Source organism: Gallinula chloropus (genome assembly GCF_964237585.1).
Source record: "Gallinula chloropus genome assembly, chromosome: 4".
NCBI classification, from domain to species: Eukaryota; Metazoa; Chordata; class Aves; order Gruiformes; family Rallidae; genus Gallinula; species Gallinula chloropus.
The window spans coordinates 58,664,999-58,689,864 of record NC_140088.1 but is presented as its reverse complement, the minus strand read 5'-3'; the positions used below and the strand labels follow the sequence as shown (position 1 = coordinate 58,689,864).

Sequence of the window (24,866 nt, the reverse complement as noted above, 5' to 3'; positions counted from 1 at the left end):
AAGCAGACAGATGCTATCATTTTGTCCCTGTGTGTATGTATGTTGATCATTATTAGTTCTTGAGGTAAATACCTGCCCTTTCCACTAATGCCAAGGAACAGAGTATATTTCTGTGGTAAAATAAAACTCAATAAGGGGAAGGTCTGAGCCACAGAATTTCCAAAAATGGGGTTTGAGCAGTGATGGCTTGTGACAAGAAAACACAACTAGAGAGCTCCAACAGTCACAATGGAAAGAGTGTTCATAACACTCTAAAAGGGGAAAAAAAACTCTGTGTGTGTGTGATTAAATGAACAGTCATTCAAGAGGAAACATTACTGGAAAAAAGTCACAGGAAACTTTATTAATAAATGAAGCCTATTTATTACTTCAAAGTGTTAATGGTAAAAAAAATTCAGCACAGCTGTTGCATTTAAAAAAGTGAAACTACATTAAGTACTATGTTTCTAGTTCAGTAAACAGATGAACCCAATGTCGTTTAATGACATATAGTTGAGCATTATACAGTACATCTTATGAAGACCCGTAAATTAAAGAACTACTTTTTAAATTTAGTGATTACAAAAATTCTCCATTCACAGCTTTAGCTTCTTTTTTCTTCCACGACCATCCGGAGTACCATCCATTTTGCGCTTCTGTGCCTGCAAGGTAGGTTTTTAATAAGTTACTGTGATACAAAGAGATGGTAAGAAATCAATGCATTTCACATCAGAGCAGAGGGAGATGACTTTAAAATGGGATAAACTGCAAACAGTAATATGGTAAATATGCACACCCCCCTCTGGCTAGCTGTCATTTTGTATTCTTCCTATTCTGGAGGAGTACAATTTCCAAGAAGTAAAAAATATCTACAAGGTTGAACCATACAGGTAAAAGCCCATCTAACTATGGATGTTATAAAGCTTCCCATTTTTGAAATGGTATTTCTAAATAGTTTGTGAACAATTCTAAGCAACTTAACTCATCCATCACCCTTTACTGGTTTCTGCACAGCTGCAAAGTCCGTTGTGCTGCTGAGTTTTTTGTTACAGCAGCTCTAGGCAACAGCAAACAACTCTACCCTTTTCTTGCATAAAGTCTGTCCTTGCTGTACAGGAGAGGCCTGTGGATTTAGCAGTACTTTTCATTTAGAACGTAAGCTCACTTCCTTTATTTGACAGGCACATCTGTACTAGCTGAATGACAGTGTGAACTTTAAGCAGCTCTTAACACTACCCTATAAGGCTTCTTCTTGTTTTTAAATAACTTCAGATACCACCTTTTCCTACCCAACTAGAAAAACACCCTGTCTTTAAAGGAGCTTTTCCACTAAAACAGAAATAGAAGTTAAAATAGCCTTTAAAATAGTCTTTTTTAATCTTACCGATGATGGTTTTGGTCCACGTTTCTTCTTTTCTGCCTTTTCCTTTTCTTCCAGTTCCATGTTTTCTCTTTCAATCAGGGTGATTAGAGTATTGCATCTCCTTTGCAGCTCCTAAATTGCACAACATATTCACTCACTACATTAGGCAACCACTTAATGTAAAAATCATCTCAGACTGTTAGATGCCTGTAAGCGGGTAAAAGGTTTCTACTCTGTCTTGGCAGAGCAAGAAAAGGAATGTAATATTTCTGATAGTGACTGGCTGGCTTCACTAGCATGGGCTTGATTGCAGACGTTTGCTTTTAAAATGTGTTTGTATTTAACTCCAATTCACGTTACTGTACCTGGGAATTTTGACTTCCACCTTCCCTCCTGCCCCCCCCTACATTTTAGCTCTCTGCATTTGCCATCCACTACAGCTGTTGGAAAACCTGTAAAAAATGGATTGTACGATGCCCGTAGCTCCGGATGTCACAAGTTCTTTCATTAGGCTGGTGTAGAGCCGTGGTGTTGTACACGTTCACGGACAGGAAGCAGAGCAGATGAATACCTACCATTGCTGTTCTGGACTTGAGAAACCAGTCGAATCTGAACTGGGGGGAGTTTCGGATACATTGTCTTAATTCATCGTAGACGTTTTCTTTATCGAACCCCAGCTTGTGAAGCATACAGATTAGAAAGCGATCCTCCTCTTCAGTGTAATTCTTCCCTTTGTTAGTTCCATATGATATTCTTAGCTGGTGGAATGGGGCTTTGTATCTGCCAATCTAAACAAAACAAGTAAGATCAGATACAGCTAAGAAGAAATAGTTCTAAATTAGCATAGAACAACATGAAAACAAGACATGAGGACAGGCAGGTGAACAGCAGTGAGACAGAAAACTGTTACTATCTCTGGTGCTAAGTCACCACACGTGAGGAACTGTGGGTTCTACACAGTGCAGATACCACACTGGCCAGCTCTGTCTCTGTAAGGGCAGACTGCAGACCTGCCATGACACCCGAAAGCAGCGCGGATCTGCCTGGCTATTCAAACGGCAGCGGTTCTTTTGAACAGGCAAGTCCTCAGGAAAGGCTGAACTCCAACTAAGGGTAGAAAGGCACAGGAGCCCGCAGCACAGTTAATGGGGTGAGGCACCGTTCTTCCCCTGACTTCCCCAGAAAAGAGGCCAAACCTGACAGGCCAGGGGAATACAGACAGATTCTGATACACTCTCTGTCCTAATTCACAACAAAGCTGTTCATTGCCAAACCCTGTCCAGTTTGGATCAGAACAAAAGCTGCCTCTGCTTGGTAAGTCTTCCCTATTTAAGTGCTCTAAACATGCATGTATGCAGCAGTTTCGGCTACATGGGTCCATAAGAAAACTCCACTTCTTCAAGAAGCATGTGGTTAGTGGCAGTGTGTTACATGGCACTATGAACTGGTTGGCCTAGGATGAAGGTGGCTGTTACACACAACAGGTTAGGCCATGCCTGAAGTTCATCATCATCACTAGCAGCCAGCACAGCACTTCTACAGAATGGGAAAGCTATGGGAAGTAACTGTTGAGGAGTATGCAAAGAGGCAAACACCATCCCACCACGTTATCTTTGTGCAGGAGTAATGCCAGCCAGGCACAGAGTCCTGCATCTCACATCACTGGCACAGGGAAATACAGGAAGGAAGGAACTCAAAGATACCTTTGTATCAAGTGCTTTTTTTATGCTGATTCGCCTCTGAATTCTGGCTTCTCCTCTTTCTATCTGAGCCATGATCTTCTCTATGTCTTGGAGTTCGTTGCATCTTTCCCAGAACACAGCTAAGAAAAGAACAATTGGTTAGTTTCTTATCGTGCATCTTAAAATTAGGGCTTTTTTTATCTTAAAGATGTTACAAGTTACTTCCTTTTACCAGAACTTACTGCTGTGCAAAACTAAACCTGCCTTTACCAGATAAGGAACCTTCACTTCCTGATATCATGTACTACCAGATTACAAGTGCTGTTTTGAAGGGGGTAGATACAGGAATCCTCAGCTTAAATGGCCAGAAAGGCTTTTGTTAGCCCACCTCCTCAAAGAAAAAAGCTTCTTGAAATGGAAACTGCAATACTTTACAGAGGGAAGCAGGAGGGCAACTGAGTGGTGAAAGACAACAGCAAGTGTCTAAAAGACAATTAGTTGTTTAAAAAAAGGTTTTTTAAAAGAATTTTTCCCATCTGTAACCTGCTGTGTACCTTTAAAAATTCAGCCCCGGGACTGTGCAGCTGCACTACATACAATAGAAAACTCCTCTGAGACATCACAAGTAAGTAACCAAGTGGTCTTAGGTTACAAAAACCAACGGCTGTTAGTTGCAGAACATTTACTGTATCACACTCTTGATGAGGATGATGTAATAAAAGACGACTAGGGGTTAGTTGAATACAAGGAGAAGTGAAATCTCTCCATGGTTTCTCAGTATTTCCTTTGCAAAAATTAACACGGGTTGTAGACAGCACTACCCTATTAGAGCGGATTTAGGATATTCTGAAGTGGGTCAGCAGTAGTTTACACCCATGTTAGCACAGCTCTAATTAAGCAGGGGCTAAACATGGTAAAATCTACATCAGCAGATCCCAAGTCGATCAGAACAATTCTACCCTGAAAGGCCTAAAGAGCCGTGTAAGAAAGGCTCACAAGGCAGAGGTCACCACGCTCACAGGCAGTTCCCACTAGGAAAGCAGCATCAGGCCTGAGCTCACAGGGCTGGCTACGTAGCAAACGGTACCTGAGTACTCAATGACTTCCTCTGGGGTTTTTCCTTCTACTTCTCGTGCTATATTTTCGATGTCATCACGGCCCCACTTCTCGTTGGCTTTGATGAACTGGTTAAAATCTCTCTTATTCCAGTTAGTGAATCCCTTTATAGCAAACAAAAGGAAACATTGCACAGAAGTTCAGGATTTGTCTGTCTCTGCACTTCTTCAAACCACTTTCATCATTGAAACAGTACTAAACTTCTGCTTTCTCTGCAGTTTGTTAGCAGAAAGCTGTTTTTATACTGCAGTCACTGTAGCCTCTCCATCTAAATATTAAAGATTAGCCCCTGTTCTCGAACTACCGGCTAGTTTTGGACAAAAGTCTTCAGCTTGTAACTTAATCCCTCCTACCAGTGTTCTTTGAAAGAGAACACGGGATCCTTTTTTAACAGAAGTCCCTCAAGGGAAGCAAGTAGCATCTGTGCCTCTGGGGCACCATCAGCCATTTCCCCTGGCTACCCTCCCCCAGAAGGTCTAACGCTAGCTTTGGGAATACGCAGTAGGGATGGAAATGGTACTGCTGAAGCTACCCGCTGCCACATCAGGCTGGTCTCATACCAGCAGTAAGTTTTTACAAAGAGTTGGCAGTAACACACTCTGCCTGGCCTGTGAGGATTCAGCCACACCTATTTGAGCAGGGTCCAGCGCGTTACTGCTTGAGCAAGAGCTTGTGTCCTGTAATTTTGCTCCAAAATACAATGTAAAAACATAACACCCAAACAAGGCGTCACAGGCACTAACCTGTTTTAAATATACATGCTACCTAATCATATATTTACTTCATAACCTCTTAAAGAGAGGGATGCTATCCACTGCCAGTCATAGCCTGGGAAAGCCGACCATTCACCCTGCAGGATTCACCTCCTCACGGGAGCGACATTCTGGCAGAAGAGGCGCCTTAAGTAACAAGGGAAGTAAGTGGCACACTCAGCTCTGCAGGTAGTGTGCCTGCTCCGCAGCTGAGGAAAGGTGCCATGGCCTGCCAGTCAAACCTGGCAAGTCACACTGACACTGGGCTAGCTCCTACTCTTCAGGCATATAATACACAGCCTGTAGACCCCGAGCACACTAATTGTTTGGTGCATGTTCTCCAAAAGTGTCCAGGCCCACGGCCCACCTTACACTAAACCTCTTTCCAGGCAGAACCAGGATTTGCAGCTGTGTAACTACCACGTGTGCGAGACAATGACTGTGAAGCATTCCTGTCACCTTGCAAAACACAAAGCAAGCTCCAGCTGACTGCACTCCTGCTGAAGCCCCAACTGTACCTGGGTTAGAAGCTTCTCTTTTTCTTCTAGTTCTTCATCATTAAGCGGTTCAGCCTCATCAATCTTCAGCTGCTCTTCCTTTTGTGCTTGGGCTGCATTTGGCAGGTCAGGGTTACGAGGTACCTGCAAGGTTTTGCATTTTGTAGAATTTGAATAGTTTTTCACAGGTAATTGCTAATTGCCACTTGTCTATTACTATAACCTAACCATCTGTTCAACTCAAGAGGTTTCTATTTCGTTGGAGTTACTGTGCAAGGCAGGACAAGTACATATTCTTCTACTCTTGCGGTAAACTGTTGCAATATGTGAATTCTTCCATTACCTTGTACCCAATTGTCTTCCTGTAGTACAGGATCTCTTTTTCCAATAGTTCAAACAGGCGTGGAGGAAAGAACTGAAAATCCTGTACGTTTGGCTGTTTTGGAGGCCGTGGTGCCTGAAATACAAAACCAAGTTTGTATTTGACTCCCTTCTGCATCCAGAATGTTTCCCTGTAGTAACTGATTATTGTTTACGAGGGAATAAATCCCCCCCCAAAACCTTTTCTTGTTACAAAAGCAAACTGTCTTGAGAAGAGGCCCCCCCACCATGCAAGAGACAATTACAGCCGTGAAAAGTTCTAAAAGTAGAAGACCTGTGAGAAAAGGGAAGGGGGTCTGGGAGTCTTTCAGGAGGCGGCAGCAGCTGGGGAAAGTCACACATGCAGCCCCTTGGACAAAGTTCAGGTGTTCTGAGCAGCAACACAGGAATCTTCCACAGGTAAGGAAAAGATTCACAGCTGCTTAAACAGAAATAAAGAAACAGCTTGCTACAACCCTGCAAACATCTCACAAGTTTCACCCTGCTCTTACTGAGACTTTTTCTCACAGAAGTTGGTCTCAAATCCTTTGGAGTTTTCTGAAGCTGCGCCCCCCAGTTTGCCCCCCAAAAGGGCAGAGGGCCGTGGTTGTGAGTCAAGGCCAACCCTGTGCTTTCAGCCTGAACCGTTTACATGTGCAATGGAACATTTCATTTTTTTTTAAATTAAGTCACTTCACCTTGGGTGCTTTTGGCTCGCTGACTCGAAGGGCCTCTCTGAAGTAAGCATCCACAGCATAATTGGCTTTTCTTTCTCGTTTAGGTGGCTCAATCCACTCTGTAAACGCCATCTGTAAGAACAAATCCCACCACGCCCAAAAATATTTAGATTAAGCCTTGCAAAATATTCAGACCAGCTACAAGTTTTATATAAAACTAGGTCTACATAGACTTCATGGCATAATAAAACTTACATGCTATTTTCATAGATTAAATTGTATTTTAAACAACACTTCTTTCTTAAATTCAGTTCAAACAACTTTGTGCTTTCCTCCAAACCAAATTTCAACATTACCTTCTGTTTTTCTCTGTAGTCTTCTCCTTCAAAATTGTACACGCTGGACTCCGTGTCCATTGTGAAATTCCTGAGTGAGCTCTCGCCCATCTTTGACAGTTTTTCATTCATTTCTGCAGTCTTGGAGGGGGGCACAGAGAAAACAACAGTAGCAGTTTTAAAGGTGCTTCATTATAAACCATTTACAGCAGCAGAAAAACCAAACATGTTTGACCAACCCTGCCCCCAGCCTCTCCAGCTGACAATCAAGTTATCAGCTATGGATATACCATCCTGCTAGAAAATTTGGAGGGGGGAGTCCTTCGTATTTTCTTGTTTCTTTCTTAGACTTTCTCTCACCTTTTTTGCGCCCCTTTCCAAAATGTGATCGATATCTTCATCTGTAATCTCACTCTCCTTGGAGGCAAACACGTGTGTTGCTCCATGTCTAATCATTTGCAGCATTTCATCCTTCCCAAGTTTATTCAAGTTTTGATCCACCAGTCTTCCTGAAGGTAAAAGCACAGGAGGACAGCGACTAACTAAAGCGTTTACATTAGGGAGGGAGCAATACCTCATTTTTCTCCTCCTTGCACTCCCACATTAAAGCCACATCCTTTTCTCTCAGTCAAAGAAATTCCAAATGAAGGATAAAAGTAACAAAAAAACGTTTAAAATCCAGCTGGGGGTTATAATACATTTCTTTCACCAAACATCACGCTGGCTGCAAGGCCTTCTCCATCAGCTCTGCTATGGTGTGTGTCTTTACAATTTCCAGACTAAACCTTATTGAATCTTTTTTTTTATTCCAACCAAATCAACCAGAAAGGTTACACTGTCATCACTTCTCCCCATCTATTAAAGAAGTCAAGGCATTAACTTCTCCAATTCAAGGGACAAGTTGAGCACTTAAAAAGCTGATTGGTGAGATCAGCTGGTACTATAGTCTCAAGTTGTTGGGGGGGTGGGGGACACACACACTATCCCATCATAATACCAAGTGCCTCCAATACTTGCCTTGCTGGATGACTATGGAATCTAGCCGGAGTTTCATTTCTGCACGTTCCACTATTCTTTCTTCCACTGTATTGTCTGTGATAAACCTGAACACTCGAACAGTCTTTGTCTGGCCAATTCTGTGGGCTCGGTCCTAGGCAAAGAAACCCCAACAAAAGCCCACAGCAGGTGAGTACATGGTTTCCAGTCTGATTATAGGCACAGGTTAGTTACAGCTTCACAGACACCCCATTAACAAAAGCTGAGAGAGCACATTTGTATCTGAGCTGCAAGGTTTGGGGTAGTTTGGGTTTTTTTTTTTTTCAAAACACTGAGTAAGTTTCCAGATGTCATACCTAAAAGCGCTGTATGTCTGGGGGGGTTTGTTCAGGCACGTAGGGAAGAAGACTGGATGCTCCTAACCTTACATAACCTTCTATAAAACCCAAGTATCCAGGAAGTTACTTCTGTACTGAGTAACAGCCACCTTTGTCAAGATCAGTCAGTTGTGCCATGAGTATTTCAAGACAAACACAACACACCACCTCACCTGACTGGCCAATTATTAACTCCTGTGAAACATAGTGTCCAGACACCTTTGGTGCCAGCTGGAGCGCTCTCCCTTTAGCTTCCAGGCATCAGTTCCATCATTCTTTTGAACTAATTTTTTGCTATAATACTTGAAAACCTACAGCTTTACTGATGTAATTACAAATAAATTTCCCAGATCTGCCAGTGAAAGGCCTCGTTAGCCAAAAAAAAAACAGGGTAGTTTTTAAATGGTGTTACTTTCTGGTGTGGGCAATAGTGCTTGTCACATGTCCTGAGGCTGGAGATGCATGCAAATCTACTTCAGAAAAAGATTAAAAGCTGGTTGCTAAAAGGAGCTTGCTTACTTAGCACCACCGCAAAAGCAGGTTTTGAAAAGTTTAATCCCACTTTTCTTTGTCTCTTTCCCAATGTCTGGGGGAAGACAGTGCAAACACATTCGCCTCCACTCCCCGCAGAAGTAAAAGCTTTATAGATGTGGGATGAACAAGCTAGATCTTTTCTTCTTTTTTTTTTTTTTGGTTGTTTGGTTTTGGCTGTTGTGTTCTAAACAAAGCAGGCTGTTTTCAGTAAATACTACTGAGAGTTCTGTAGTACATAACCAGCATTTCCCACTGCATAAAATGTTGTACAGCCCAAACGTGACAGGCTTCCACACAGTGAAGCAGCTGCAACGGAACTGACAATTAGCCTTACAATACAACGCCTGGAAAAACAGTGATTTATTTGGGAACTACTGCACCACGCCACACAATTCTAGGAAAGTTCTGTGAGAGAGAAAAAAGAAGGTAATTTCCATGTGGATACTTACCATAGCCTGAAGGTCTACTTGTGGATTCCAGTCCGAATCGTACAGAATTACAACATCAGCAGTAGCCAAATTGATTCCAAGACCTCCTGCCCGTGTACTCAACATGAACACAAATTTTGAGCTACCAGGTTCATTATATGCATTAATAGATGCCTAAATAAATAAAAGGAACACATCAGTTGAAGCAAATGTTTTACTAGTACTATGTTTACCTAAATACAATGCTGAGGAGTTTAGATACCTGTCTCTCGTCATGCGGTGTTTGTCCGTCCAGTCTGCAATACTCGTAGTTCCGCCACATGCAGTAATCTTCCAAGATATCCAGGACTCTGGTCATCTGACTGAAGATTAAGACTCTTGAACCTGTTTGGGTGAAAAGCTTTCTTATGTTGACACCAAACCTGAAGCTCTGGCAATCCAACTCTACAAGTTTGCGTTACCAGAAAGGGGAGGAGGGGAGGAGGGCTGTTCCCTGTACTAAGAAAAACACATGGGCTGCAGCTGCTGCCATCACCACATCTTATAATATATATTTAAACTTACAAAGTGCCTATCATCATATTGATAAACATTCTTTGGAACCACTCTGGTGGGCGTTGCTGCCCACTGGGGTTATGCCACGAATCCAGTCTGTTTTGCACCCAACATGGGGTTCAAAGTGTTCCACACAACAGCAGGTGTGACTGGAGTGTGCTGGGCCAATAGAGCTGCTCAGCCCAAACTGGCAGCTCGGGGCTCGCCTGCCGCGCCGCACAAGAGCCTCTAGTCAGCGGCAGCTCTTTGTGCTTTTGTTTTCTGCTACAGGCCTTATCAAAACGTTCCAGACACAGCAGAGTAAGGTGGTAACACAAACATAAAAACATTGAGGAATATGAAGAATGAAATTCTGAAGTATTTTGTTTGGATTTGAGATACAGAGAAATAAAGTTCTCCTTAAAGACTTGTCAGTTTATTTACTTGCCAAAAACCACCTCCAAAAACTGTAAAGGCACAGTAATTTATGTATACACACACACAAAACCATTTCCAACCTACTTGACAGATTTAAGTAAAACACAGAACATTACAGTTTCCACTTCCCCCATGTTCGCCTAATTGGATTTTTTTTGTCTGCTGGACTCAAGGTCTAATAACGAATGCTCTTTAATAATTTGGTAATAATTTAAGACCAGACCCAACTTTAATTGCTGTGTCTCAACAAGAAGCCTCATGGCAGAAAAAAACCAAGACCAGACTCAGCACAGTCACCACTGAGCTCTTCTTCAGTCTTACAGTGCTTAGTCTTACATATGGCCACAGGTGCTTCAATGACACATGGGTATGAAGAGCGGGTTACTTTTATATTACCTAAGGCTGAGGTTTGGACTTGGGTTTATTTTTCTGCAATATCTCCCCAGTCACAAACCTTCCTCCACTCCTCCAGCCAAGTCCCCTCAGTAAGAACCAGCATTAACTCATGAGTTAAAACTTTATTCCAGCATCAAAAATTCTGCGGCAACTGAGTTTTACAGTAACGTATTCCAGAGCTTTGTCCCAACTGTTCCCCCATGTCTCAGCGCCTTAAAGAACTCACTGAAAATCTCAGGTGCTGCTTAAAAATCATACCCAGCAAGACAGCCCAACATTCCACAAAGGATCTGCCTTTAACCCTACATGATGAAATGGTATTTTATGGCAAATCAAAGCAGTGGGTAAAACACCACACTGTGTTTTATTAAACAGCTAACAATACTAAGAAAGAAACCTAACGCCCAGGCCAGCTGCTGCTTTTGTGGTCTCAATTTAGCTGGGATTTAAAACAAAACAAAACACAACCCCTCCCACCCTCCCCATCTCCCCACCCCCCATTTCATCACAAAAAGCCACACTGCACTACTGATTAACTATTTACCAAGGCACGTTCACGAACCCATCCTATATCAGCTATTCAACTATTAAAGACAGAGTGCTTGTCAAGCTGGTATCGTGCTAGAAAGCAGCAATAATCCCAGCTACAGCATCCTGGTTTTTCCCCGGGAAACATAGGAACATTAGGAAGCACTGACGCTTATTTTTATCACAGACCCAAACAACTCTCAAGCACCACCACCACCACCACCAATCTGCGTACCTTGTTCTTTCAGCTTAGGCAGCAGTTTGTCCAGCACCACCATTTTGCCACTGTTGGTGACCAAATGCATGTCTGTTGTGTAGGGAGGACCAGGCTCTGCTCCGTCAAAGAGATACGGGTGGTTGCAACATTTTCGCAGCTGCATGAGGATATTCAACAGCCTCATTTTGTCCAGCTTCCCGGCTGAATTCAATATATCTATATCCTTCATTAAGATTCGTGTATACCTACACATCAAAGAAAGAAAAGAAACCTTTTGTAACCCAAAAACAAAGCTGACCATTCTTTAAATAGTAGCTGTAGTCAAGGGCTCACACCCCAGCCCCCATTTCGTCAGGTAACTCCGTTATGCATGGTTGGTCACCACAAAAGCCTCAGGAGGTAACAGGCATGAGTTGGGAGTACACCAGTGGGGAGGAGTCAAATCACGTTCCCCGCAATAACCAAGTCGCCAGCAGCACACACCAGCCTTAAACACAGCACAGTCAAATACACCCCTTACCATTCTCGTTGCATCTTGCTGAGACCCACATAAATTTTAACTTCCTTCTTTGGAGGCAAGCTTTTCTCTACATCAGCCTTAATGCGACGCAGAAGGAATGGTCGTAGCACCTGAGGAGGATTGCATCGTTACACATCTTGGAGACTGAAACACTGAACAGCTCAACAGACAAAATCAGCACAGTCTTCACCACTAATACTCAAACACCAGACCTGTGATGAGATCACCTGAAAAAGCAGTCTATACCAGCAGGTACACAGGGGAATGTAGGCATGCTTTCTTTGGAAGATTAGGCCAAAATCATCTTTCAAGTCGTTTTATGCCCCCGATTCTTTTTTGATTTTGCGTGATGGAAATTTTTATAAGCTCAGCATAGCCAGTATTTTTAATGTAACCCCAAAACCCTTCTTTCCTTTCCAAAACAATTTCCATTTCAAGAAACAGAGCATCTTCTGAGCTTCACCAACCTATTCTGAGACTCTACCACAGTTTCTGGGATAAGCTATGGGATAACACTCTGTCAGGAGAAGCAGTAACAGAATTATGTAGAACCTCAGGTGAAAGCAGCACTTAAACAAGAAGCAGACAGACTCACCATATGGAGGCGTTCCACCAACTTCTGATCCCCTAGACAGTTGTTTGTATCAAACCACGAGTCGAAGTCCTGTATCAACAAAATCATTGGTATGCAGAAGGTTTCCGTTCAAGGTGCAATGTCATTACAATGGTGAATAAATACACCTCAAGCGATTCTCTTACATAGGCAGTAAGTAAACGAACAAATTACCCTCTCTGGTCTGTTTTTATGGAGAGCCCTGTGACACAACGTCTTCAGAAAAAAAACTCACCAAACCTCCATACCATTGGGAGAAAAAAGATACATTAAGGAATATGCAAGTCCTTTTCTATTGAAAAAAATTCACTCATCATTCCATTGGACAAACTCTGTCTGGAAGAAGCATACTGCTGCAGTGTTGGATGAAAAATGCAAAGGAGAAAGGAAAAATTTGGTGCAATGCACCAGAAGGCTTCCCTTTCTAGAGGCATTACACTCCCAATTCATCAAAACGGTTAAGCACAGGCTTCACTGTGTGAAGTCTGCTGCCATCACAGAGCACTTTCCAACTCACAAGAAAGAAGTCTTAGATAAACAGTAAGGTACCTTATAGTTAAATATAAGAACAAAGTTAGAGCACCTTGCCATTGTGAGCTGAAATACCTCTTGCATTTGGTAAGCTCACAACAGCTCTCAAAAATGGCCGAGCTGAGAAAAATGGTCTGCCTACCCTACTGCACAGCTCTGGAAACATTCCTGTCCATCTGTCGCTATCAGTGACCAATACTCCTACCTGTACATGCACAGGGCTGTTTTCAAACCTGGAAAACCAACAAAGTTTATTTAATTTGACCAGCAGAAATGAAGACTTACTTCAGATGAGTTAAAGACATCTGGCAAAAGGAAGTTCAGAAGTGCCCAGAGTTCATGCAAGTTGTTTTGAAGTGGAGTTCCAGTTAATAGCAGCCGGTTTGTAGTTTTGAATTCCCTCACAATTTCTGATAACTGAAGAATGCAGATACATGAGCAAAGATAAAAACACATGACTAGTCCCCACACCACCACCTTATAACTCCCACAGATCTCCCTTTCAGCCAGAGTATAAATTACCTTCGACTTTTCGTTTTTAATCCTGTGGGCTTCATCTATAACAAGGTATCTCCAGTTAAACTTTTTGAACACAGATTTCTCTTTGATAAGCATTTCGTATGATGTTACGCAGACATCCCATTCTCCAGGCAACAACACATCCCTGACAAAGGCAGCCTAGACAACAAGGTGACAGTCAGTTACGGAGCCTTTCTCAAATCCAAAACAAAAAGAACACACTAACACAGTTAACATCTTGAAACAATGCTGCTACTGAATTTGAAGGAAAAAAAAAAAGCAAAATAATTGCAGAGGCAACACAACATACAACCATTTTAAAGCCTGACAATATCGTTAGTGCTGAAAGCTGTAAAACCCTTAGGGCAGGGCAGAGCAGGAGAGAGATGTCTGCTCTAATTTCTGGCTTAGGGAACTGCAGATTACTACTACACACATGAGGTTTTCAAAAGGTGAACTATAAAGCAGAACACAAGATTAATTTTCTGTAGGGCATTTTTTAAAGTTTATAAAATGGTAGGCTTCAAATACCAAATAAATAATCCCTAGCATAGCTTTATCTGGCTAACTGAACAATTTCTAGAATGCTGACAGCCAAGGTTAAAAGCAGACACAGGAATCAGTCAACATTCAAAACACCGAGATGTGTAAATGTCAAGAACTTAACTCATACAAGCAAGAGAGATACTTACGAAAGAGTAAGATCTTTTGCCTTCAAAAAAGATGCACAAAAAACCCCCACATGGTATCAGACCTAGACCGATGCCCTCCAGAATTATTTTAAGTTTTATCAGTGTTTTTGTGAGTTCTAACCCAAACAGCTCTGAAAACAGAGCCAGCTGCCCTCAGAAATAATAAAACCCCCCCAAAACGAACTGCTGAAAAAAGCCAGTTTAATGGCACCGGTTACAACTCCTCCTCCCATAAATAAATGGCTCATTCCAGCTGACACCATTATATTCCATATTTTTAAGTTTTCTTTGCTGCACTAAAAAGCGGGCAGAGAACTGATACTGAAGTAACAAAAAAGAGAAGGACTGAAATAGTAAGGCTGTAAGAGGCTAAACAATATTTTCTGGTTTATTGGACAAAATTCAAGCCACATAAACTCCACCTGTGCACCACCTTACCAACCAGCCCACCTCACCCTCTCCAGCATTAGGTTGTCAGCTATTTCCAAAAGAAGTTCCTCAGTGACAGACCCTGTAATCCTCCTTACAAGCTGCTGTTACAGCCGGTACAACGCCCTGTGCAGGAAGCAGTTTCCTTTTCTACAGATTCATGTATTGGTACAGATGATAATTCTTTACACAAAGCACTTTATTTTCCTGGTTTGGAATGTATCAGGTTTTGTTGCTCTACAGAGTACTGCCTTCACTAAAGGAGAGAGAAAAGTCTTTGGATAAAAAACTATGAGGGCAAAGAAGCAATAGCTGGGCAACATCTGTGTGAATTCTAAGCTGGTTGTATTTTAAACCGGTAGGACTTGTAGGTCTTACTGTTTAACCACTGCAAATCCAATATCCTTCCCTATGAAGGAAAGGTAAAGGACAGCAAGACCACAGGCTGGAGTTACCCAGAAAAAAACTGTTAAGATCACCACTTACTCGCTGGTCTTTGTCACCGATCAAACAAACTGCTCGAAGCGTAGGTACCCATCTCTTGAATTCATTCATCCAGTTATGCAGTGTGGACTTGGGAACTAACACCATGTGAGGGCCAGGGATATTTCTGTAGTGTTTCATGTACCCAAGAAGAGAAATTGTTTGGAGTGTCTTCCCCAGACCCTGCAAGAGATGGCAACGTGTCAGGAAAAAAAGTAAATCGCTCAGGAAACACCACACCAGAGTGAGCTGAGTTCAAGTCAACAAGGAGGCGTAGAAGCCTGGACAAGGGTGAGATACACCAAAGGCAGCGCCCCTCAAGAGAGGCATCACGATCTGGCTTAGGAAGGGTTTGGATGGCTTACTACATTTAGTAAAAAAAAGTACTAAGGGTAACATTTTTGAGCCTTCAATGATGGAGTCAGAATTCTGCCCTGCCTTTCAAATAAGAAGCATTCTTAGAAGTGCAAGAAAACACTGTTTCATAAGATTTCATTCTGATGCCCAGGGTGTACTCAGACTATTTATTTAGTGGTCAGTGAACTTTACAAACTGGACATATGCATTCTGTTACACTTGGAATAAAGAGAAGACATTAAGAATCCTGTAAGGAGGCTTTTACAGGCCATGACACAACATCAGGTCTTGTGAGAAGCCAAATATAAATGTAAACAGCTGCATATGTCAAAGAAAAAACCAAGTACAGAGCTTCTTTAGAAGTACTCTTTTAAGGGCTCTACTCTTTATTTAACAGAAATATTTAAAACCTTCCATCTTCAGCATATAATTTTTTAAAAAACTGAGGAAGATCATTTATATTATTTAAACAGTACAAAAAGATTATGACTCAAAGACATGTGATTTAAAAAAAACCCAAAACATCAGTGCAAGTTATTTTGCTTCTAAAATTCAAGCCTTTGTCTTCAAAGTAACCACATTCCACCTGGGAAAGTGTTTACAAGCTGTGTGAAAGGCATTAATAAGTTCAAAAGGATTAATATTTAAGAATGAATAAAAAAATATAGTAAATATTTAAACTCTTCAGTGCAAGACAGACTTGGAATACCACAAATTCAATAACTTCTAAAATTTCCCAGTTGTTTTTATTAAAGCAAGCCTGCTCCACTTAGAACTAAACTCAGAAAAAAAAATCCTCTATTCACATACATGTATGTTGAGGAAAATCCTTGCTGCATTTCAAAATTAAACATTACTATACAGTAACTTAAACTCATATGTCTCTAATTTATCTTGAAGAAGTTTTATTACACAGAAATGACTAGAATATATGAGAAATGCGATATCCTCAAATATAATTTAAATTATTGTTTCTCCTTATTTGCTCCTTAGGAAAAACAGATACAAATGAATCGCTCAGAGGACAAAAACATATCTACCTGTCAAACTACTGCAACTCCTTCTGCATTCATCCCTTGTCTTTCAGGGAACAGTAACAACAGAAGCAAAAGCTACGCTGGCCGGTGCTGAAATTTTAACACAGCTCTGTAGCTACATCTGTCTTTGCATCAATTTCCCACTAGTGTAGCTTTTGCTGCTGTCCATATAGGACACTCACTACTCACATTTTACCCTAACAGCAAGAGCAAGTGTTCCTGCATACATTGCTCTTTTCATACATGACACGCTCCTCACCAGAGCAGCCTGAGAATATCCTAACAAAATAGCTGCAATATGGAGAAAAAGGAAAAAAAAATAGAGGATGTCATTCTATACAACTCCCCTCCACCGAATTTTATTTCTCTAAATGTTGGCAGGTTCCTTTTCAATAGGTTGGCCTATTTCTAAAAGTACCTGCATGGTTTATCTAAATTAAGAGAGCTGTGACACTTAACATGTGACTTAAAACACACTAGAAAAGTAAGATTTGGATAATGATATATTGCATTCTATACTATTAAAACACCACACATATATACAGATGAACTAAAATTGTATTGCATCACATGTGTTCACAAGTCCCCAGAGACATGGGCCATGTGCATACCATTTCATCTGCCAGGATACCATTGATGCCATTTTCATACAAAGAGATGAGCCAGTTCAATCCTCGGACCTGATAGTCACGCAGCTTTCCCCATTTAACATCTAAAAGACAGGAAAGAATAGACCAAAAGATCTGTTACAAGTTACCAAGGAATTTCACCATCCCTTGCTTCCTGACTGACACGTTATCTAAGCCAGAGAATAAAATCAATTAGTAGCAAATTATTTTTCATGCAGTAAATTCCAAGGACAATGCAGACTGGAGACAGCCATGTGTCAGTTTTGTTTCTGTGAGCTGCTCCAGCAGCTGTTTTCCGTGAGAACCCAAAATACAGAGGAATTTTCACTCTACCACCACCCCAAACCAGAACAGTCCAGTGTTAGAACAGCAGAGCACTGAATTCTCTGTTAAATGAACCCGTAGCTGTGAAGTGCTTTACACTGTTACATACGCAAAAACTCTAAGATGGCAGGCTTAACTAGCTCCCTTCTAGAACCTATAGTACAGCAACTGGATCTCTAGAGAACCAGACTCGCTGGCCTGTGTTTCTAGCCTGACTGAAAATAAACAGCTAACACGCTTTGTCCCAGTGGACCAGTGCCAGATTTTTCCTCTCTTTCTCCTCTCTCCCAAAACTGACTCATTGTCCTTGGGAAGGATGAAAATAAACTTCATTTTAAACAACATTCTGAAGGAAAAGGGGGGTGGGGGGAACGACGCTAACAAACAAACCAAAACGCACATGATGGAGACTCTTCAAATCGAGTGCAGACATTAGTGGCCTTGGAGCTTTCTGTTAACAGCTCCTCGTCTTCTTCCTGCTCTGTCCTACGATGGCGGTAGCTGAAAAAGTGCAAGGAAGAATTAAGCTTCTGTCTAACCTGAAAAGACACCAAACTGCCCAAACTTAACTCTAAAGTCACTGCAATATGGAATGCAGACACCACAGAAGTTTTTAGCAAGGTTCTTTCCAAAGGACTCATGTTTAGCTGATCCACTAGAATGGTGTTTCTTAACTCCTTCGGGCCACCCAGCTTCTTGTCAAGGTAAGATGACCCCGTTGTTAGCAGGCTCAAGTGTCAAAGCAAAGAGACTGGAAAGGGGTACGTTGTGTGCCTCAGAACTGGCTTCTAACTACGAGACTGGAGTGACAGTTACTGAAGGGTTCTGGAACACCCACCCAGCACTGTATACCCACAGCCAGGTCACTGCAGCAAAGGCAATTTTCAAGCTGCCCACAAGGTGCAGTACACGCTGACGCTCCCTGTGACCTCTTACAACTTACAGCTACGAGTGTTCTACTTTCCAAACCCCACCAACACAAACTTCTTGTAGCTCCTACAATTCTTCAACAGCCCTCAACATACAGGTGGGCAGTTGAAAAAACCCCACAATTATACAGTGTAAAATGCACACTAAAATAGGACAAAAGACTAGCAAGTTTAACTTACGCTTCTAAAGTACAATAAAATCCTTAATTACAGTACAAGCTGGCCTACATGTCATCACTCACTCGCCAACTGACAGTAAATTCTGTTTCTCATCCTTCTTTATTCGTGGACGTCCAGGCTTCATTTTCAAAGGTGAAGTTGGAGTTTTCTGAGCAGCAGGCTGAATGAAATGAGCAAATAGCTCAGTCTGCTTCAACAGATATTCAAATCTGTTTGCTCTGTCTGTTTGCTGTTGACAAGGGAAATGAAATGGAACAAGAGTGAGACATTACAGTATGTATTCATTAAAAGAAAAAGATAACAAATGCTTTTTAAACAATACAGATCCACATTTCCTTATCAGCATAGCTACAAATGACAAAGGAGAGATTATTAACTTTAAGAGTGTAACTGTGGTTGACAGACTGGATATCCTTTTATTGGGTCAAGCCTATCCTTTGCTATGCGGCAGGATCAAAGCAGCAAGACAAACCTGCGCTACGACTGAAATCTGGCTTTGGCACAAAGATTCCATGAGTGTCACCAGACAAGGCCAGCATTCCCTCAACAGCCTTCTCTGATCAAAAAGTGACCATCCCTCACCCAGCGAGCACAGGACTCTTCAAGTTCTTCTTCTTCATCTCACCAACCCGGCAACAGCTATTTTCTACCACATGAGCTTCCTGCCTGCTCAGTAAGATACACCGCCTCACTGCAGTGCCAGATAAGCAAAAGAGCTGGCATGAAAGGGGGCGGAGGGGGCAGAGGAGCCCATAGCTAGAAGCCAGAACACCTATTTCAGCGGCAGACTTAGATATGCTCAGCCTAACTGGTCGGGCTGCCCTCTGATATAAGTTGTCGTTTCTGCTGTGCAAGAAGGACAAAAAAAAAAGATTACAGGAGACAATTTGAGTATCTGGAAGGTTCAGTTCCTTTGAGACAGGTTCCATTTGGAATCAACACACCTTCCTGAGGCTGCATCAAAACTTTAAAACAGACAATTAAGACTGAAAACAGCTCCAAGCTTAACAGCAACCACTCTGACATTCTGCCAGCTGCCACAACATAACCTGGTATTTAGAGATTTGCACAGTTACAGGAAGTCAGTTTTCTTTGTAAGAAGGAACATACATTCCAGACTTCTGCAAGAGCAATGCCAGCTCTGTGAGCCTTCTCCTCTTTAGGGAAGCAGTTCCTGCCCTATGTAAAAACAGGGGGTTAGGGAAGAATTAGGCCGAGAAAGAGATCCTGTACATACCACAGAAGAGTCAGACTCACTCTATAGCTGGCTGAGACAGCTGCAATCCACATCCACTGAATTAGTTTTCCTGTCTGTTCTGCATCGCGTTTTTGGTTTGTTTCTAGAGTTTACACTAGGGAAGTCCGTACTGCTATGCAAACTGCTGACCCTTAGTTTAAAGTACTTGTTTCACTGGCTGCACAGAAGACAGGAGATACAGGTGGCGTTGCAGAAGTTTCCTTGTTCTAAAACTTAATAAGGGATCTTCTGCCAGTTTTGATACCGCACACACATCCCCACAACTCGCTTTCACTGCGATATTCCTTTCAGAGTCTAACAAGCATTATCTGTATCTTCATTATCTGTATCTTGGAGATAGGACACAGACAAGAACAGGCTGTCCTCTGCAACCTTGAGCTATCCTTCTACCAACAGAGAAACTTTTCCCACTTTCTTTTCCAGTGCACCTATTGCAACATAACCCTCTGTGTAACTGCGCCTGTCTCGACAAGAAGCAACAGCTCCAAGTTCACTTTCTTCAGTTTGCCAGGAAGTAGCACAAAGAAATTCGCAGAAGACTGGGCTATTTTCAGAGGTAAGAAGAAACAACACAGGAAGCAGCAAATCATAAGAATCAGTTTCACCTTCCCATAAAGAAATTCCACATGCAGCGAGACACTGGAATTATGAACAGAAAGAAAGGAAAACAGGGAGACACAGAGGAAGAAAATGTGATGAGATGGTGAGGAGCAGATGGCTCAATCTCCTACATCCAGGATCTTAGACAAACTAAAAAATAAAGTAAGTTACGTTGTCTCCTAACCAACCTATGAAGCACAGCATCACCCATCTTCAAAAGCTCAACAACTCTAACTAGAGTTTCTCAAAGACAAAATTACATTTCAGAAAAGGTAACTAAAATCCCTTTCAGTCCAGGCAAAGTAAGAGTTGAAAAGTCAGCCAATACAGTCGGCACCTGTCCCAAACAGCAAACCTTTCCTCAGCCTCCTGTGAACTTTGAAAGCTTTTGTTTACTTTGACCCATAAACTGTATTGCTTGAAAGAACCTGCCTATTTTGAAGTCCTGCTTCTAAAGCATATTTCAACTACAAGACTCTCCTACTCAGAGGCTTATGCTAAACCTTTATTTTTACTACTCACCCCTCCCCCCAAAAGAAATTAATAAACTTTTACTACAAAGAACTGCTACTCCTGAAGTTCAAATAAGTTTGGAATCATATTCAAGTATTCAACAACAAAAAAGGCGCGAGACTGATTCTGTACATTGAGAGAACAAGGCAGCAGCCGTTTAAACGCTTATGGATGCTCTCCTAGAGGACCTCTCTATTTCTGACCGAGAAGTGCATACTCAGCTCCTCGTAATCCCCCTTCCCGATGGGAAGGACAACTCCACACATAAACTTCAGAAGCAGCTTGACAACTTTTTGTTAAATTTTCCCCAAGACATTTGAGTATTTCCCATTATATCATTCTTTTAAATCTACAGCACCTCAAAGCTGCTAGGACTCTACTTCCTAGAAACAGCAAAACACATCAGCATTTATTCCCACAGATGACTGCAATGGAAAAGGAGAAAGAGCAGAGGGCCTAAAGAGAAGGGTCTGAGTTTTTTTTCTGGGTATTATTTAATTCCAAGTTACGGGTTTTTTAATAACTAGACAAAGTTTAATAAATTCAATTAAGATATTTCAACCAAGCAGAAAACTTGGTCTATTTTAAGCAACTACATAACTACTAGATAGCTGCACAAAGTCCCAAATATTACATACCATTTTCTCTTCGTACGTAGGATCTGCTTCCTGGATTTCTTTTTGTTTTCCTGGTGATGCATCATCAAAAGATTCCTGAGATGAAAAAGAATCAGAAAACCAAATTATTTTTCTGAACAAGGGAAGATACCCACATAAAGGAGAAAAGGCTTGTTTGAAACCACTAGCTATCCACATCAGATGGCACAGACACTTTTTGCTGCTATGATATAGTCCATATGCTATCAGTTACTGTAAAATTACCTGGAGATGGACCAAAGATCCCTGACACAGGGCAAGGGACAGAGCTAGATCTCTGTAATCTGATTTAGCTCCATCATTAAAGCATCACATCGATGTGAATGAGAGAGACAGCTGTGGTCCAGGAGCTCAGCATACTGCTTCTCCGGTGCTGAGCCAAAACCAAAGCTGGCCCTGGAAAATACTGTGAAACTACCTCTGGTCCCAAAGCAAGAGTAGTTTCAAGGCTTTTTTCTCCTTTTTCCAGATTCCCCCAATCCCTCATTATTCTGTATCACGGGATCAAGGCTACATTAAGAGCCTGCACTGCCGTTCTGTCCTGGAAGCAGAACACGAATCTAGACAAACCGCATTTTTTGCCCATTTAGTTTGTTAAATCAAATAATTTTTGTTATCATCAGTGGCACAAATGGCTGTGAGAGGGCAGTCCTCCCTCATCCCCTTCCTGCCAAATCCCTGACTTACCGCCTTCAATTACTCTCTCAGACAGGGACTTTTATATAACCCTAACACTTGTCTCTCCTGTTAACTCCTTCCCCATCATCTCTCACATGTAAGTTCATCTTTTGTTCTTAAAACCAAAAGCAGGATAACCCTTCCCTGGTAAAACACACTAAGGCAGTATATTACCAAATATTTCTAAAAAGGATGAGAAAAGGTAACAAACTAGGTGCCTTCAAAATCATTAATAACCTTCTGTTTAATCGAGCCAAGAAAGAATTGAGTGAAATTCAATCCATGTAGAACAAAGGAAGGGGAAAGTAGGAAACACCACAAAACAAAGGCAGGCAAAACAGGGACGTCTGGTGGGCTGCGTTTCCTCACTGAACTCGGGCAGGTAAGGTGCTGGGAAACAGAAGAACCCTGACACAAATGTCTCATTCACCAGTCAAAACAGAGAGAACTGAGCATAAAAAGATCTTCTAGATTCACACCCTATTTACTCATCTCCGGCTGGATCTGGCCAAGTCTCACCTAGCAGTGGGCACAAGCACAGGGCCCTTTGAACTCCTGTATGAAATTCACATTTCTCTTGGAAGGCCGAACAGGCGAAACACAGAAACGCTGCAGTGCACCATCTGACCTCATCACACCTGACAAAGGTGACAGAACCTTGCAATTCAGCTGGAGAGCAACAAAAGCAGTCTCTCAGCCAAGCCGTAACACTGAGAAGCTATTTCAACTGGAACTTCACTTGACAGGCAGGGATCCCTTTCCCCACACGAAGAAGAGCTGGCTTGGCAGGCGAGGAGAGAGCCCTCACACAGGGGTGCCTCAAGAGCACAGGTTTCGCAGCCCCCGCATGCTCAGCCCCAGCCCCGAACTGCCCTGATTTTGGCAGGTCGGAGCAGGACTCATTACCCACAGTGCTTTGGCTACTTGCTCACCCGTAAAATATGGTATGTGCAAATTTATTTAGATCAAGTAGGCCGGAGTGCCGAGCGTGACTCAGAGCGCACAACACCCAGGGCTGAGAGCAGGCCCGACCCGTTTCCTCGCACCCCGACAGAAACAACACCGCGACAAAATTAGCATCTCTGGGCAAGTGCTCAAACCCCTTGAACCCTCTGGAACAAGCACCTGCTGGGAAAGAGACCCCAGCCAAACCCTCAGGCAGCCCCCCTACTCCCCGGCTCCCCTCAAAGAAACTTTTTAACTTCCTCGGCCTTACTGCTCCGTGGCGGCCGGGCTCGCCCGCCGCTGAGGCAGGAAGCCCAGGGGCGGGAAGGCGCTTCAGGGAGGAAGAGGAGAGGAAGGCGGCTCGCCAGAAGTGGGTGACCACGCTGGTGAGACCTCGGCATTCAGTGCGCGCCTGGGGGGAGGACGGCGAAGCCCCCTGCCCCTCCGTGACCCCGCAGCAGAGATGAGCACAACGCCGCGGCACGGCCTCCCGTCGCCCCGTCCCCGCGGCGGCAGCCGGCGGAGGAACACAGCGCCCCGGACCCGCGTGCGGTGTGCGGCGGCCCCGTAGCGAGGGAAAGCGGAGGGACGGAGCTTTCCTCCTCCCCCCCCCCTCTCCCCGCCCGGCCGCCGCCGGGCCGTTTCCCGGCCCCATCGCCGTTCCTCTCTCGCCCGCCCGCCCCGGCGGGGCCCGGCAGCGCCCCGGAGGCGCCGCGGCGCACGGCACGGCGCGGCCTCGCGCCCGCCCCCGCCCGCCCCTCCATTGTCTCACGCGGCCCCACGCGGCCCGGGGACGCCCCGCGGCGCCGTTCCTCGTGGCGGGCACCTGCCGCGGCGCTACCGGGCGCGCCCCGTGCCGCGGCGCCCCCAACACCCGCCGCCTAGCCCCGCGAAGCCGGGGAGAGGGGTGACGGGGCTGGGTGCGGGGGGAGAGGGATGCCCCCCGGGGAAGAGCCTGACCTCCATCTCGACGTCGCCTCCGGGCGGGCCGGCGGCCGAAAGCGCCGTCCCCGCGGCCTCGCTGCTGTTGGCGCCCGGCTGCGGCGGCGGTGCGGGCAGCTCGTCCGGCTGCGACGGCGGCAGCGGCGGCGCCTGCTGCCCGGCGGACATGATCCCCGCCACAGACAACGCTTCGCCGGGGCCCGGGCCCGCGCCCGGCTGTGCTGCACGCAGGGGGAGGGGGCAGCTGCCTGGCGGCGGCTGGGGACGAGCAACGCGGAGCCCGGTGCGCGGCCGGCAGCGGCGAAGGCCCGTACCCGCTGCCGCCCCGGCTTTCCCGGCGAGCGCCCACCAACCAGGAACCGAGCCGGCTCCCCGCTCTCGCGAGAGTGCCGCTGAGGGAGCGCTCTCGCAACGACCGCCGCCGCCTGCCCTGTGACGGCCAATGTCCCCGCCCCCGGGCAGCGCGCGCTGCCGCCCAACGGCCGCCGGGTGGGCGGGGTAGGGGCGGGGCGCGCGCCCGGTCCCGAGTGTGGGCTGACGGGCGCCGCGTGCTGCGGCCGGCCCCGGGGGAGGAGGCAGCGGGGGGAAGCGGAGGAGACCTGCCCGCGGCGGGAGGAAGGGAGGGAGCGCGCCTGAGAAGCCGCCGCTAAGGCCGCCGAGAAAGGTTCCGCAGCGGAGGAAGGGAGGCGCAGCGCCGGGCTCAGGCCCGAAGGCCGCGCTGCCTCAGGGCTGCATTGCGTTGAGGGAGCCGAGCTCGGCCTGGCTGAAATCAAGAACGCTGCTGGATAAACACACGGCGCCTCTGCCAGGACAGCGCCGGCG

The 24,866-nt window shown here is 44.3% G+C and overlaps 1 protein-coding gene across 1 annotated transcript; it reads right to left on the bottom strand.

The window, feature by feature from the left end:
- Positions 1-335: 335 nt before the first annotated feature.
- SMARCA5 (SNF2 related chromatin remodeling ATPase 5) lies at positions 336-24,212 on the bottom strand (the record flags this gene model as incomplete). Its single annotated transcript, XM_084263780.1, has 24 exons — positions 336-641; positions 1,364-1,474; positions 1,918-2,130; positions 3,046-3,164; positions 4,112-4,244; positions 5,411-5,533; positions 5,733-5,846; positions 6,448-6,558; positions 6,783-6,902; positions 7,122-7,266; positions 7,775-7,911; positions 9,118-9,270; positions 9,359-9,480; positions 11,228-11,454; positions 11,730-11,839; positions 12,325-12,393; positions 13,159-13,290; positions 13,396-13,551; positions 15,000-15,179; positions 17,002-17,102; positions 17,744-17,844; positions 18,515-18,681; positions 21,462-21,536; positions 24,063-24,212. 24 exons carry the CDS (start codon positions 24,210-24,212, stop codon positions 576-578), a joined length of 3,135 nt encoding a protein of 1,044 aa, XP_084119906.1. The 3' UTR covers positions 336-575.
- Between the last annotated feature and the right edge of the window lie 654 nt (positions 24,213-24,866).